This window comes from Dendrobates tinctorius, unplaced genomic scaffold (assembly GCF_039654945.1).
Source record: "Dendrobates tinctorius isolate UK_male_01 unplaced genomic scaffold, ASM3965494v1 ptg000203l, whole genome shotgun sequence".
NCBI classification, from domain to species: Eukaryota; Metazoa; Chordata; class Amphibia; order Anura; family Dendrobatidae; genus Dendrobates; species Dendrobates tinctorius.
Genome location: NW_027361870.1, coordinates 6,216,086 through 6,230,355, shown reverse-complemented (window position 1 = coordinate 6,230,355; position 14,270 = coordinate 6,216,086). Strand labels below are relative to the sequence as shown.

At 45.2% G+C, this 14,270-nt stretch overlaps 1 protein-coding gene across 2 annotated transcripts; it reads right to left on the bottom strand.

Moving 5' to 3' along the window:
* Positions 1 to 358: 358 nt before the first annotated feature.
* Positions 359 to 13,642, bottom strand: LOC141057258 (uncharacterized). 2 transcript variants are annotated; one of them, XR_012222017.1, is made up of 2 exons: positions 12,439 to 13,642; positions 359 to 643 (listed from the first exon to the last, which is right to left on the bottom strand). XR_012222017.1 is itself a non-coding variant. In XM_073553788.1 (2 exons), exon 1 carries the CDS (start codon positions 5,843 to 5,845, stop codon positions 4,568 to 4,570), a length of 1,278 nt encoding a protein of 425 aa, XP_073409889.1. In that variant the 5' UTR covers positions 5,846 to 6,764; the 3' UTR covers positions 359 to 643; positions 3,812 to 4,567. The 2 variants fall into 2 exon arrangements, 1 of the variants encoding a protein (XP_073409889.1); XM_073553788.1 differs by lacking the exon at positions 12,439 to 13,642 and adding an exon at positions 3,812 to 6,764.
* Between the last annotated feature and the right edge of the window lie 628 nt (positions 13,643 to 14,270).

The window sequence follows — 14,270 nt, the reverse complement described above, 5'->3', positions numbered from 1 at the left end:
CACATGCAGAGATTGCCTAACAAACGGGAAATCCCTGCATATACTGTAGATCGGCATAGGTGCTGTATACACAAAATGGTATATTTTTTTTATTTTTTGGGGGGGGAAGGGGCTATATTAGAGGCTAGGTGAAAAGTTTTCTATTTGATAATTAAGGTGCATTACAAAAAAAAATGGTTATAAATGCTCAAATAGCTTTTCAGAACTACCCACAACTTTTCTTGCTGATGGATATGTGTGTAGTATGGACTCTTGCCATAGATCTGCAGATGCAAAGTCTGGAAATTAGTGCCATTTTAGGGATCTGGTTCAATATTAGCAGGTTATAGTGTTCTAAAAAATAACTTCCAACCAGTCGTTTTCACAGAACAAAGAACTCTATATTTAGCATTGCATGGAATTCACATTGTAACAGACAATGAAGCCAGATAAACAACAACAAATTTCTGTTCCGCACTGATTAATTAAAAAAAATATATATGTATACAAAAGTGTTCATTATTTCATATCCAGCATTTAAAACGAAAGAAATCTTGCAGATCCTCATCATCCTCTAACTTATTGTGAATGCCGGCGTAGACCATCTTGAGAATGTTGGTTTTGAACTTTCCTTCTAGAATGGTTATATACTTCTCCAGAGAACCTGAAATAGGAAAAATACCGTAAATAAAAAATATTTTCAAGCAGAATAACAAACTTATTTCTGGTATATTCCGTGTAGATCTCTGCTATCACTGTATGTGATAGTTGTCGGTTCCACCGTGGGTATCTTCACTTATTGGGAGAATGTTTTTTTGGGGACTGTACATGATGGTTCTCTCTGGCCACCGTTCTAACAGAATTCAATAGAATTGGACAGCGCTTGCCTGAACCCATCACCATTATAGTCTATGAGGGTAGAGAGATGAGCAAATGTTTAGAGGCTCTTTAAAATGAGAAGATACATTTGTGTAAAGGAGCGCCAATTGATATATTGAATTTTACCAAGAGCTGTAACAATAATTGTACACATTTTTCTTTATTTTAAACCCTTTCGAGATAGCTCGTATTTCCTCCAGTCTTCTGTTAGTGGTAAGAAAATATGAAGCCAGCAATTAATAATTTAAGCTATGTTAAAAAGATACTATTAAGGAAAAATGAACAGATTGTCACTGATTTTGTAAGTGTTTACTGGACGATGATTGGGATACTTCATCAATATAATGATTTTTTTACCTAATCTTAATTGTGGATAACATTAACATGGAAAAAATTAGTTTACAAAAAGTTTCAGTCTGCAATCTTCTTTCCTTCATTTATTTTTAGTCCGATGATATGCAGTTTGCAGCCAGATCCAAGCATCAGATTTCTCTCTTGTCATAGTGTCCATCCCACTAATGGTCTGTGTATAACCAGGGTGCTGCTGAATTCAATAGCTCATATAACAGCACCTCATCTACCCTGCACTTATTTCCTCTTCATGTACTTTCCCTCTCTTTCTACAGATTTTTTTTTTCTCTGCCCTCCCAGAGACTCTAGATACTTTCTCCCCACTCCACATTTTGGAGATAGGTGTTCAATCCCCTGTGAGATATAGGCTATGCTCATATAGCAATTGTGTGCTTTTCAAAACTGATACAAATCTGTCAAACCTCCCGACGGCAATCCTTTCTTCCACCTCCCTTCTCTTACCTTTAGGCTGTGTTCCCACATTGGAGATATACATTTGTTTACAGATCACATTACTTGATCTGATTGGGGGTCTCCTGATCTGAAATAACTGCTTTATTAGGTAAATATGGGGTAGTTGGTTGGGGCAAGGAGACCTGACAGTCAGACTGGGTACTGCAATCTGAGCACGTACCATATATCACAGATGTATGAATGTGGCCTAAGGGCTTGTTGAGAAGAGCGTATTATGCGTTTGTGTGTCAAGGACCACACACAGAAGAGAACATGGATTAAAAAAAAAACATGTAAAAACATCAGAAGAGAACATGGACCCATTATAACCAGTGTGTCAGTGCAAATGGCCAATTTTCCAAATTAACCAATATCGCAGATCAGCACACAATTTACAAACGTGACTGACCCCAGTTTTAGTACGGCCATTTGAACCAAGCCTAACGCTGGGAGAAGGGAGGAAGGAGGATCAGGGGATCTGATGGATTTGGATCAGTTTTGAAAAGTACTGATGTGGAAAGCGAATGGGTTGGATGGAGAATGACTGCCGGGGGGTGGCAATGGGTGCTTGGGGGGGTATAGAATGAGCGCGGGGGGGATGGCTGCACTGGGGAGACAGGTGCACTGGGATGGGTGCACTGAGGAGATGGCTGCACTAGGGAGATGTCTTCACTGGGGAAAAGGGTGCACTGGGGAGACGGGTGCAGTGAGCAGGGTAATCACGGTACCTCAGGCCCATTGCTCGGTCTTTCCTGAGCATGCTCGGGTGTCCTCAGAGTATTTTGGATGTGCTCGGAGATTTAGTTTGTCACCTCAGCTGCATGATTTATGGCTGCTGGACAACCTGAATACATGTGAGGAATGCCTGTTTGTTAAGGAATCCCCACATGCATTCAGGCTGTCCAGCAGCCATAAATCATGCATCTGAGGCGACAAACTAAATCTCCGAGCACATCCAAAATACTCTGAGGACACCCGAGCAACGAGTATACTCGCTCATCATTATTAATAATTTTATACGGCCCCCGAACGCTATTATAAAATTCCAAGTGGCCCTTGGCAGAAAAAAGGTTCCCCACCCCTGCTCTTCAGTATTAAAGTCATAGAAAAATTTTAATGAAAACCATTTGGGAAAAATGCCTAATTTTGCTTTTCTATAGCAAATGAACAATGAAAAAATCTCCATTGGTGTTTATTACTTAAATTATAAAAAAGAAAATGTTTAGCTTTATAAAAGTTGTATATAAAGCGTGACCGCCATTCTCCAACACCAAGTCTTCTACCAGAGCATTCAGAAATACATCTCTGTGTTACATGCATGTTATGATTAATTCATTATCTTCCCGACCTGCTATTAGCAGATGTTGGGTTTTTGGGAGCTCGGTTTCTTTGGAGACCACACACCATTTTGGTTGAATGATACCTGCGGATTATGGAGACATCACCATAATCACCATCGCATGGTCCATTTTTACAAATACGATGCGCACAAGGTGCGTGCTGGCTAAGAATATAGCGGTATGTCTAATTATAATCTTATTAAATAAACTTATATTCCCTGTGATTGTTAATTATGCTCCAATCTGCCATGAATAGGAGCAGAGCACATACGGCATCATATCATTCACAAGCCAACAATGTAGGACGAAACACTGATTCAAAGTAAAAGTTGATTTTTTTTTTGTTGTTGCTATAGGTGGATTGATAACACCATTTATAGGGAAAGGAAACATACTATGATACTATGTCTTAAAGAGGACCTGTCCCACGATGTAATAGTGGCTGCAGAGCGGAATAAAATGTTTTTGATTTTACTTAGCATGAAACTAAGCAAGTTTACAGTTGACTTGCTTTTTCTCTCTGCCGTCATTCTTCTGCTGTAAGAGCTTTCATTCAGTCGTGACCAAGAGTGCTGTGAGGTAGCGCTGTCATTTACTTAGGGGATTCTCGCTTGCAGCGAACAAAAACCAGTTCCGGCACGGATTTTCCATCAAATCATACAGTCCTTGTGGTTTATTCACGTCTCATAAACCACAGCAGCAACAGAAAGTTCACTTAATAGCATTAACAGCTTAGCGTCCATTATAATGCTTCACTCTTACTATCAATGTCCAGTACGCAGGCTCACTTAGCCTCACAATTATCTCACCCACGTCAGGGCTCCTCATGCGGCTGCAGCATTCCGCACATGTTCGTTCCCTCCAGGGAACTCTCAGGCACACATCACCAATGCTCCCAGCCACTTCACACGTGCTGTCTGGGAGGAAGATCCATCTCTGCAGGACCTTCCACACTGGACCAACCAGTTCCCAGCATTCCTCACATGTGACCTACCCTGGTCACATTATATGGTCTATAGCCACGCCCACCAGGTCTCGTGACTATGACCTCACCACAGGTCACTCACATAGCTTTTTAATACAGGCGTTTTCAGACACACCCCTGGGTGGGTTTGTAGGTAACTGGCCCGCCCAACTCCCAAGTTACCTAGAGACTTCTCCCTTATACCTTGAAATAACACCTCAGCAATACCATTGCTAATCAATACACATAACTAAGTCTCCATCTCAAAGTCACCCCCTTTGAGATACACAACCATCCTTTAGGATTGTGCCACTCATCCTCTCCCTTGGAAACTCAACACAGCGCCCCCTAGCGGACATAGTGGTTACTACACCACATACCTCGCCCCTCTGTTCAATCTTGTGGGGTTGAAAACGCAACATTACATCAGGCTCTCGAGACCGGGCACTCATCACACCTTGCCTTACAGGTCGAGAGAACCTTTTCCACCTGTCATACAGCCTCCTCTCTACATTAGGCCTCCCCCGCTCCCAGCGGTCAGAATATCGGTCCTGCTCTTTAACCCTCCAGTTACAGTGCGTCATCAGACACGGTCCAGTCACTACCTTCCTCTCTCTGTTTGTTCTGTTCCCTGACCAGCTCCCCCCCGGTTGGTATGGTCATCAGTCCTAATCAGGCCTACTGTTTGGCCTGAGTCTGATTCATTACGGGTCTCACAGGAACTATGGTCTCTCCACGTCATCCTGCCAGTCGAGCTACCACTTGCTGACATTCTTCGGCCATCGGCCCTGTCACCTCTTGGTGGCGTTCTTCGGGTCCTTACATCTTGTTGGGTTGCAGGCGGCCGCCATCTGGTGTTCCGTACTTCTTTATTAATTCGCCGGCGGTCCTGCTTCAACTGCTCAATCTCTTGCAGGTACCTCACTCGATACTCCAATAACATCCGAAAGTCTCTCAGGCTCTCCCCGGAGCCAACCACTAGGATGGGAATCCTACCCACTTCACTGGATACTTGGTCTTCATCATCAGGAGGGATCCTCACTCTCACCACACCGGAGATATTCACAAGGTCTTGCATTACCTTCCCGGATCTTCCAATGATTCTCCCAATCAGAGCTTTGGGTACCGGCACCACATCTTTCCGCAAACCCAGCTGATCCATAGCCTCCCTTGCTAATTCTAGGCGTCGAGCAGCCTTCACATTACTCTGCCTGACCCGCTGTTTGGTGTGGAGACACTGTAGATGCATCTCTTTCAGGACAGCTACTCGGTTTGATGTATCTTCTCTATCCGATACTACCACCAACTGCCAAGTCTCAGGTGCCCAACGCACCTTACACGCTTTGACCGCTTCTTTGAAAGCCTCATGCACACCTTCCTCCGCACAGGCTTCTTGCATGTCTTCTGGTACGTCAATCACCAACTGGAAGGTTGTGGTCTTGCTCTCTTCCTGGACCGCAGGCTCTAGCTTTACCACGGACATTTCCCTCACTGCCGTTGACCCGACTGGGTGACTGTCTTCTTCCGCTCTTAACTCCTCAACCTCACACGATTTGATCACTTCATGACCCTTTGCCACAAGGGCTACTGGCCATTCTGTCCTGTTATCACTTACGCTCACCCGCGGTAAGTCTTCGTCCATTTTCTCCCGCAGAAGACTTTTAACTACTCCTCTGAGTTCTTCCATTTCTTCCCTAAGGGTCTTGTTCACATTTTGCCAAATTGACAGGTGACCACTGAGCTCCAAGACTTTTTTCTCAAGCCCTACCACATCCTCTCTTAAGGTGTTGTTTACGCTGTGCCACGTTGACAGGTGACCTCTGAGCTTAACGACTTCTTTCTCAAGCTCATCCACTCTGTGCTCAGCCGTTTGTCTCATCACACTTTCTCGTTCGAGCTGTTCCTTCACTGTCTCTTTTATTAACTGTATCTCCTGCTCTAGTTATCTTTTGGCCAGTATGTGTTGCACCATTACTTCTTTAATCATATCGTCTAAGGGTACCCCTGGGTTAGTCCCGTCAGCCGAGTGAACCCCCCAGTTACCCTCTCACTGTGTCTCTACTCCCGTTATCTTCTCGACCAGGTTACCATCAGTCCTGTCACAAGTTTCAGTCAGCACAGCACTAGACTCTGTCCTCGTGGAGGCTACTGGCAACAACACGTCACAGTCACACCACACCGTATGGTGAACGCCCGGGACACTCTCTGTCCGTGTGTCAGCTCCGCTCTTTTTGTTTCTCACACCCTTCTCACTCACACCGTTGTACCCTTCAGGTGACGTCCGGACTGTAAGTTCGTCCGACGTCATTCTTTCTCCGGTCGCCCCTATGTCTGGCCTGTCCATGTTAGGAGGCGTCAGCGTCTCAGTGGCTGCTAGCCCTACAGTAGACACGTCTCTATCTTCCTGGCATAGGTCATCAAACCTGACCAAATCCCGGCCCCACTCCAAGGCAAAAACTAAGTCTGGTGGTATACTGCCACCTTGGTACTCACGGCCTCCGTACTCCTCAAATATTACTCTGTCTACTGCATAGTTCACTGTGACCCCATGTGCACAGCGAACCTGGAGCATTTTCTCGGTCAGACAGAGTGAGAGGAGTTCCTACCAGAGTCACCTGACTCTGAGTCCAACCGTCCCGATATCCCTTCCTGGTGTAGCATCACGGTACACACTTGCAGCTCGTCAACATTCGAAAAGAATATCCCACATTCTGGAAATGACATACACATACACTGCGGTACTCCAGACATACTCACTGAGTCACCCAGTGCTGTCATTCCTTCAGACTTGGCCCCTTTCTGGACCACCACCCCACTTTGGGTTGCTGCCCTCTCCCGGGACTCCACCCCTTTTTGGGTTACCACCCCGCTTTGGGTCACCGCCCCCTTCTGGGATTCCACCCCCTTTTGGGACCTCCCCATGTCCGTTAAACCGGTCTTCTCAGACCACAGTTCACACAACACAGTTTATGTCTTAACGATACCACACAAGTCCTTGTTGGCACCACTACAGCTCCTGCTGTCACCGATCACCGACACCACCGGCTGCTGTTCACACACACAGCGGCTGGAGTCACTGCAGCACCTGCTGCGCCATCTTCGTGGACCCGCCGATCCACCGGAAGCCGCTTGTCACCTTCGTAACCCCGCCGAGTTACCGGAAGCCGCTTGTCACCTTCTTGACTCCCACTGAGCCACCGCAGGCTGAGTTGAGAAAAGAAGAAAAGAAAAACACCACGCAAAAAAAAACTAAAAAAAACTCACGTGTCCTTTCTGTGTGCTATTCAGGACGTACCGTCTCCGCCTGAGACCTCCAACACACAGGGCGCACCGGGTGCTATTCAGGGAGCGACCCTCCTCCCGGGGTTTCCCAACACGCCGGCCACACCAACACAAAGCTCACTTGTCCTGTCTGTGTGCTATTCAGGACGTACCATCTCCGCCTGAGACCGTCCAACACACAGGGCGCACCGGGTGCTATTCAGTGCCGACCCTCTTTCCAGGGTTTCCCAACACACCGGCCTCACCAAGTCCAGGGGCTTAGCGGATGCTATTCAGGACATCCGTCTCGACCTGAGACTGCCCAACACTTACGCCTCACCAGGTCCAAGGTCATACCACGTGCTCCAGGGCTCTTCCCAACACTGACCCTCCAGGACCTTGCTCACTGATCCCTCCAGGAACACAGTCTTTACCACTGACCCAGGTCAGTACACCACGAACACCAGTCCGTTGCCTGTGTCGGCCACACAGGTCCTCGGATACCTCTTCTCCTCAGATGCACCCTAAAGCAATCACCAGTCTCTTGCTCACTGAGCCTGTCAGTAAAATACGTTTTTTTTTTTTCTCTTTCACGACAGTCACCTGCTGGCCGCGGAGGTTCTCGGACCCCTCTACCACAGAGGTGTCCTATCAGTCTCTTTCTCCTGGAGAAATGGCCGCACTGGGCTCACCGATCCGTACAGTGCCTTACTCACTAGGCCGCCCCACGGTTCCAGAACCTCAGCCGGGCAGTGGCTTCCCCAACAGTCAGCCTTCCTGGCTCAGCGTTGCCAGCACTGCAACATGCACTTTTTGGAAACCGTTGCACTTAGCAACTGACTTTGCAGTCCTCTTCCGTTGCTCCCAGCAACAAGGCTACAATATTGCCCATAGCTTCTCCACCAAATGTGAGGTAGCGCTGTCATTTACTTAGGGGATTCTCGCTTGCAGCGAACAAAAACCAGTTCCGGCACGGATTTTCCATCAAATCATACAGTCCTTGCGGTTTATTCACGCCTCATAAACCACAGCAGCAACAGAAAGTTCACTTAATAGCATTACCAGCATAGCGTCCATTATAATGCTTCACTCTTACTATCAATGTCCAGTACGCAGGCTCACTTAGCCTCACAATTATCTCACCCACGTCAGGGCTCCTCATGCGGCTGCAGCATTCCGCACACGTTCGTTCCCTCCAGGGAACTCTCAGGCACAGATCGCCATTTCTCCCAGCCACTTCACACGTGCTGTCTGGCAGGAAGTTCCATCTCTGCAGGACCTTCCACACTGGACCAACCAGGTCCCAGCATTCCTCACATGTGACCTACCCTGGCCACATTATATGGTCTATAGCCACGCCCACCGGGTCACATGACTATGACCTCATCACAGGTCCTTCACACACTCACATAGCTTTTTAATACAGGCATTTTCAGACACACCCCTGGGTGGGTTTGTAGGTAACTGGCCCGCCCAACTCCCAAGTTACCTAGAGACTTCTCCCTTATACCTTGAAATAACACCTCAGCAATACCATTGCTGATCAATACGCATAACTAAGTCTCCATCTCAAAGCCACCCCCTTTGACATACACAACCATCCTTCAGGATTCTGCCACTCATCCTCTTCTTTGGAACCTCAACACAGCGCCCCCTAGCAGACATAGTGGTTACTACACCACAGTGCGCAGTAGTTACAATCCAGGGGAAGGGTTAAGAATCATAGAATCATAGAATCATAGAATCGTAGAGTTGGAAGGGACCTCCTGGGCCATCTGGTCCAACCCCCTGCTCAAAGCAGGATTCGCTAAATCATCCCAGTCAGATGTCTGTCCAGCCTCTGTTTGAAGACTTCCATTGAAGGAGAACTCACCACTTCTCGTGGCAGCCTGTTCCACTCATTGATCACTCTAACTGTCAAAAAGTTTTTTCTAATATCTAATCTGTGTCTCCTCCCATTCAGTTTCATCCCATTGCTTCTAGTCTTTCCTTGTGCAAATGAGAATAAAGTTGATCCTTCTACAATGTGACAGCCCTTTAGATATTTGTAGACAGCTATTAAGTCTCCTCTCAGTCTTCTCTTTTGCAAACTAAACATTCCCAAATCCTGCAACCTTTCCTCATAAGACAGGGTTTGCAGACCGGTCACCATTCTGGTCGCTCTTTTCTGAACTTGCTCCAGTTTGTTGATGTCTTTTTTAAAATGTGGTGCCCAAAACTGGACACAATATTCCAGATGAGGTCTGACCAAAGAGGAGTAGAGGGAAATAATGACTTCACGTGATCTAGACTGTATGCTTCTGTTAATACATCCTAGAATTGCATTTGCCTTTTTAACTCTTAACATCCCAGCCAGCTCTCTCCAGACCATTGATGTCTACACAGCAGTTAGTTGCTCACTGTCCTCCCCCCCACATTTTATCCCTCTCATCTTCTGAAGAGATTCAGTTATAAATCACCATCGCTGCAGGTTTCAGAGCAGGTTTGCTAATCAGAGCTCTCTATCCTGAGCTATGTGGCTTGTTCAAATGCCTTGTTCTCTCTATGCATAAATACAGTAATAATAATAATAACACTCCAGAAAAAACCTCTGATGCCAGAATTTGTCATAGCACTACTTGTACTGAGCTTTCTAGGTCCATTATTACTGCAGTATTCCTGTTCACCAGAGCTGTCCGTCAAGGAGGAGTGCCCGCCCTGCTAGAAACCAGGAAGTAAAGAAACTAAAGAGAACGCAATGTTCTGAGATGCTCAAGCGACATCTTGAGAATACCCCTGTAAGTCCAAGTGGATGTTATCACAGAGTTTTCACTGGTGGGATGTAGTTCTCTCTGGATGATACTGTCCAATCATTGGCAGGCAGCAACATACTAAAGAAATAATACACCCCCCACCATAGTGAGTGAGAGTAGTAGTTAATGGTAAAGATTTTTGCATATAAAGTACAAATGACTGGATAAACAGGAAAAAAAAAATTATATAATGCTGAGCCACCCAAAATGTCCAATACACGCAGCTTACATATGTGTCTCTGACACTTACATAGGAGAAAATGGACGAGTAATCGAGTAATTAAAAAAATATATAACACAAGTTTAAATTAATACTGTTAGAAATATAGATAATTGAAAAATTAAAAATGATTTATATAAAATAAGAAAATAAAAGGGAATGTATCACTATTTTGTTTTTTATTATAGTTGCTTTAGAAGGAGTTTTACCAAGAAAGTTATGACAAACAGTCCAGCTAACGCCCCACCGGGCGCACGTGTAATACCATGGCTGCCGGGGGGTAGCTTCTGCGGTCGTTCCAGTACTCAGTGTGCTGGAGGCTGTTTCATCACCCGTATGCTGTGCACTTTGGGGACCCAATTGACTGCAGACAGAGGCTGGAAGCAACTTTAACAACTCAGCTTTATTCTCTTCAGGGCACAGCATATCCACAACGGCTACAGGACTCTTTACCTGGTAACAGCAATACATCTTCATTTACAGCAGTACGTTACTTCTTCCTTCACTTCACACACATGAACCACACAGACAAGCTGACACGTCACACGGAGCACGATGAACATGGAATACTTCCCTTCTTCCAGAGCCCGACTTCAGCCCATGAAGGTACCTGACTTATCCGTTACAGCTCACCCCTTTACGGCACTGTTGCTCCTGTTCGTGTCCTAGGTTTGCAGCTCACTAGACTCTCCACAAACCTCCCGTACTCCAGCAGCTACTTCCACAGGGGCCTCACCCACGGACCTCCCTGGCTTGCACTACTCCAGACACGGGCTGGATTCAATAGACTGGCTTGGATTGTCACTTCAGCTATTCCTTGCTAGCTGACTTGACCACTGAGACTCCTTCTCTAGTCCTGCAGTTCCCAGTCTCTAACTGCAAGACCTCCAGTACCACTATGCACTGGCTACTGCTGTAGGCATTCAATGTTCTTCACTTCTCTGTCCAGTCTAGCTACCCCCGGCTCAACTAACTCTGGAGGAAAAACTCTCTCCTTTTTTGTCTCTCACTGGCCAATCCTCTAAGTTAACCCTTCTAAGGTCTTCTCACTAGTTGAGCTCAGTGCCCCCCATCTAGTGGCCCTTTTCTAATATAACACCTAACTATAACCTAATGTTGTGTGGCTGCAAACACACATGCACACGACTGCACACAAAATATACAATAACATCAATATTTGCAAGGCGAAGCCCTTGACCTCCTTACACACGGATCAGTCTGTGTAATAGGGAGAAAATCGAAGAAACATCCAGCTCCCACAATCCAGAAAATCAAGGTGGATTTATTAAATATTCCACAAAGATGTGAACAAGACATTGGTTTAGAAATGCAAAATGTTTCGGATCACTGATGAGCCTTCTTCATAGCAAATGAATAAAAGGATCATAAGTCATTGGAAACGCATTGCTTCTATATACCAGTGTCTGGTTCATATTTTTAATAACTCCACCTCGATTTATGGATCGGGGGAAACTGGATATTTCTTTGATTTTCTTACCAAGAAGGGTATCCTGCAGTTCCATGTACAATGAATGGAGTATAGGTACACGTTCATACAGGCTCTGCAAAGCCTTTTTCTTAGGATCGGTGAAGGTCCCTAGGGTTGAAACCCTCTCAGTGATCAGTTCGTTATCCCCTATCCTATGGACAAGGGATAATTTTCCATCTTACTGGAATATTCCCCTTTGCGGTCTCTTCATGATCTCTTTTATGTCAAAGGACATATTCAGGCTGCAGAATTCAGTGTATAAAAAAGAGAGGAAGGAGGGCTACGATTGGAGATGCCCTCGTCCAGAGGCCGGTTCAGTCCTCCATGGCAGCTGAACCAGGGCAGTCTTCACTTATGTGGTTGGCATCCTGGGTGCCTCCAGAGTTTTCTAGGCAATGCAACGTCATGACGATAAAGCACAACACAAATGCCGGAGGTGCTCATATTGCCGGGACTATGATGCCGACTACAGATGTTAAGACAACTGGCCGCCATGGAGGATCGGATTGCATCTTGAACCGGACAGTGTGAATCTTTTTGCTCATCACTGCTGGGAAGACATAATCAATGTCTCTCCTGCATTCCTTAATGTGATGATCATAAAATATAGGAAGAACAAGAGTCATGTTACTTCTGCTCTCACTGTGTAATGGGATGGCAAATGTTCTAAACACACATCCTAGATCGTAGACTTTTCATCAGTCACTTACCAATTCCCAAAATTTTTCCATAGAAAATCATGTTGACAGGAAGACGAGGGTCATCGTACTTCTCACTTTTTATAAGCAAGCGAATAATTTCCCCGGGGATGAACGCATCATCGAATGATTGTAGAGGGGAGGGTCTTTGAGGATATTGGCAATAGACGTCTACTGCTCCAAGAGGGGCCGTGTTTACCAGAATCTCGGCCAGCTCAGTGTAGGCATCGGGCTCCTACAAAGAAATAATTCATACAGACTAATGGTAATGATCGAACGCACGAAAACCGCAGCTGCAAATCTGCATTAAATTGTATCGAACGCACGAAAACCGCAGCTGCAAATCTGCATTAAATTGTGTGGGTTTTTTTAGTGCAGTTTTTTATGCATTTCTTTAGAAAAGTGTATAAAAGCCTAAAACGAATTCACATGCTGCATTTAAGAAAAAAAAAATTAAAAATGAACAAAAAAAGCATTATGGTTCAGTTTGCATCAGGAAGAAAAAAGTAAGTGAGATGTTAGAAATCTCAATGGTGATGCTACTGTAAAACGCTGCGGTTTTCTTTTCCGTTCCCCCCAAAAAACACCTCAAAAACACAAAGTATGAACAAGCCCATGGCTGGATTTTGCTACAAGTTTATAGTAGATTTTAGATTAAGTAGAGCATTAGTATGGTCTCTTGCTTTAGGATGGGAAAATGTTCACACGAGGGCCTGATGTCCATATACACATGGTCCAGACTGTGGACTTCAAGAAATTAATGGCACACTTAAAGTAATTTCCCTATACACATTACACTAATGTCTGCCGAACCCGCCAATATCGACAGGTCTGGCTGGCAGTCTGATGTGAATGGGGGGCCGGCTAACTGTCCCCATTTAGGGAACAGAAGGATCTGGCCTGTGCGGTTTGGGAATGGCGATCCTTTTATTGGCTAACAGATAAGCCCCCGCCAAAGGACTCTTGGAGAAGACAGGAAAGATAGCTCGGCCGCCATCGATCTGATGTTTATAGGGAGGGGGCTGAACAAGTTGCTTGTGTAACGTAATCGGAATTAAAATTTGGCCTCATCTACTTATCTTGGGTACTGCAATACAGGGGTGGAGTAATATCATCTAAATAAAAAAACTCACTGTGTTCAGTCACATTTGTATAAAACTTTATCAGGGTTTGTGCCTACAACAGTTTATTTTTTATTAAGATGGATTCTGCCTAAAAAAAGAGCTAAATAAATGTTAAAGAAATGAACTTAATTCACAGCAATGTCAAAACAACTTGCTGTGAATGTTTAGTTTTATTTTAGCTTTGTAACTCCTTCTGCTTGGAAGCTGCTCAATGGAGAGATTATATATATATATATATATATATATATATATATATATATATATATATTGTAGGGATTCGACTCGCTTAGGTGCAGCGGGAGACAAACATGAGGCACATTCCTTTAAAATTTCACCAGGTTTATTACTCCATAAACCATAGACAGCATAACACTGAAATGTAACCTTCACTTCAGGCAAAGGAACAGAAATGTCCGTGGCTTCAGACTCGGACTGAGAGTCTCAGCACATGCTGGGAGCTGTAGTCCTCCCCATATACACTCTCTGTAGTGTCCCACCTGGACACATGGAAGTCTGTCCACACTCAGACAGACTCACTCTCACACTCTCTCTCACATGTGCCAAACACCTCAATTACATAGCCCTGTAACCACACCCACAGGTGATCACATGACTATGACATCACTAAAGGTTGTATAGACACACACAGGCTTCCCTGACACAGTGTAACAGAAAGATCAGCAGTACCTCTGCTGATCAATACACCCTGGAGCCTGCATC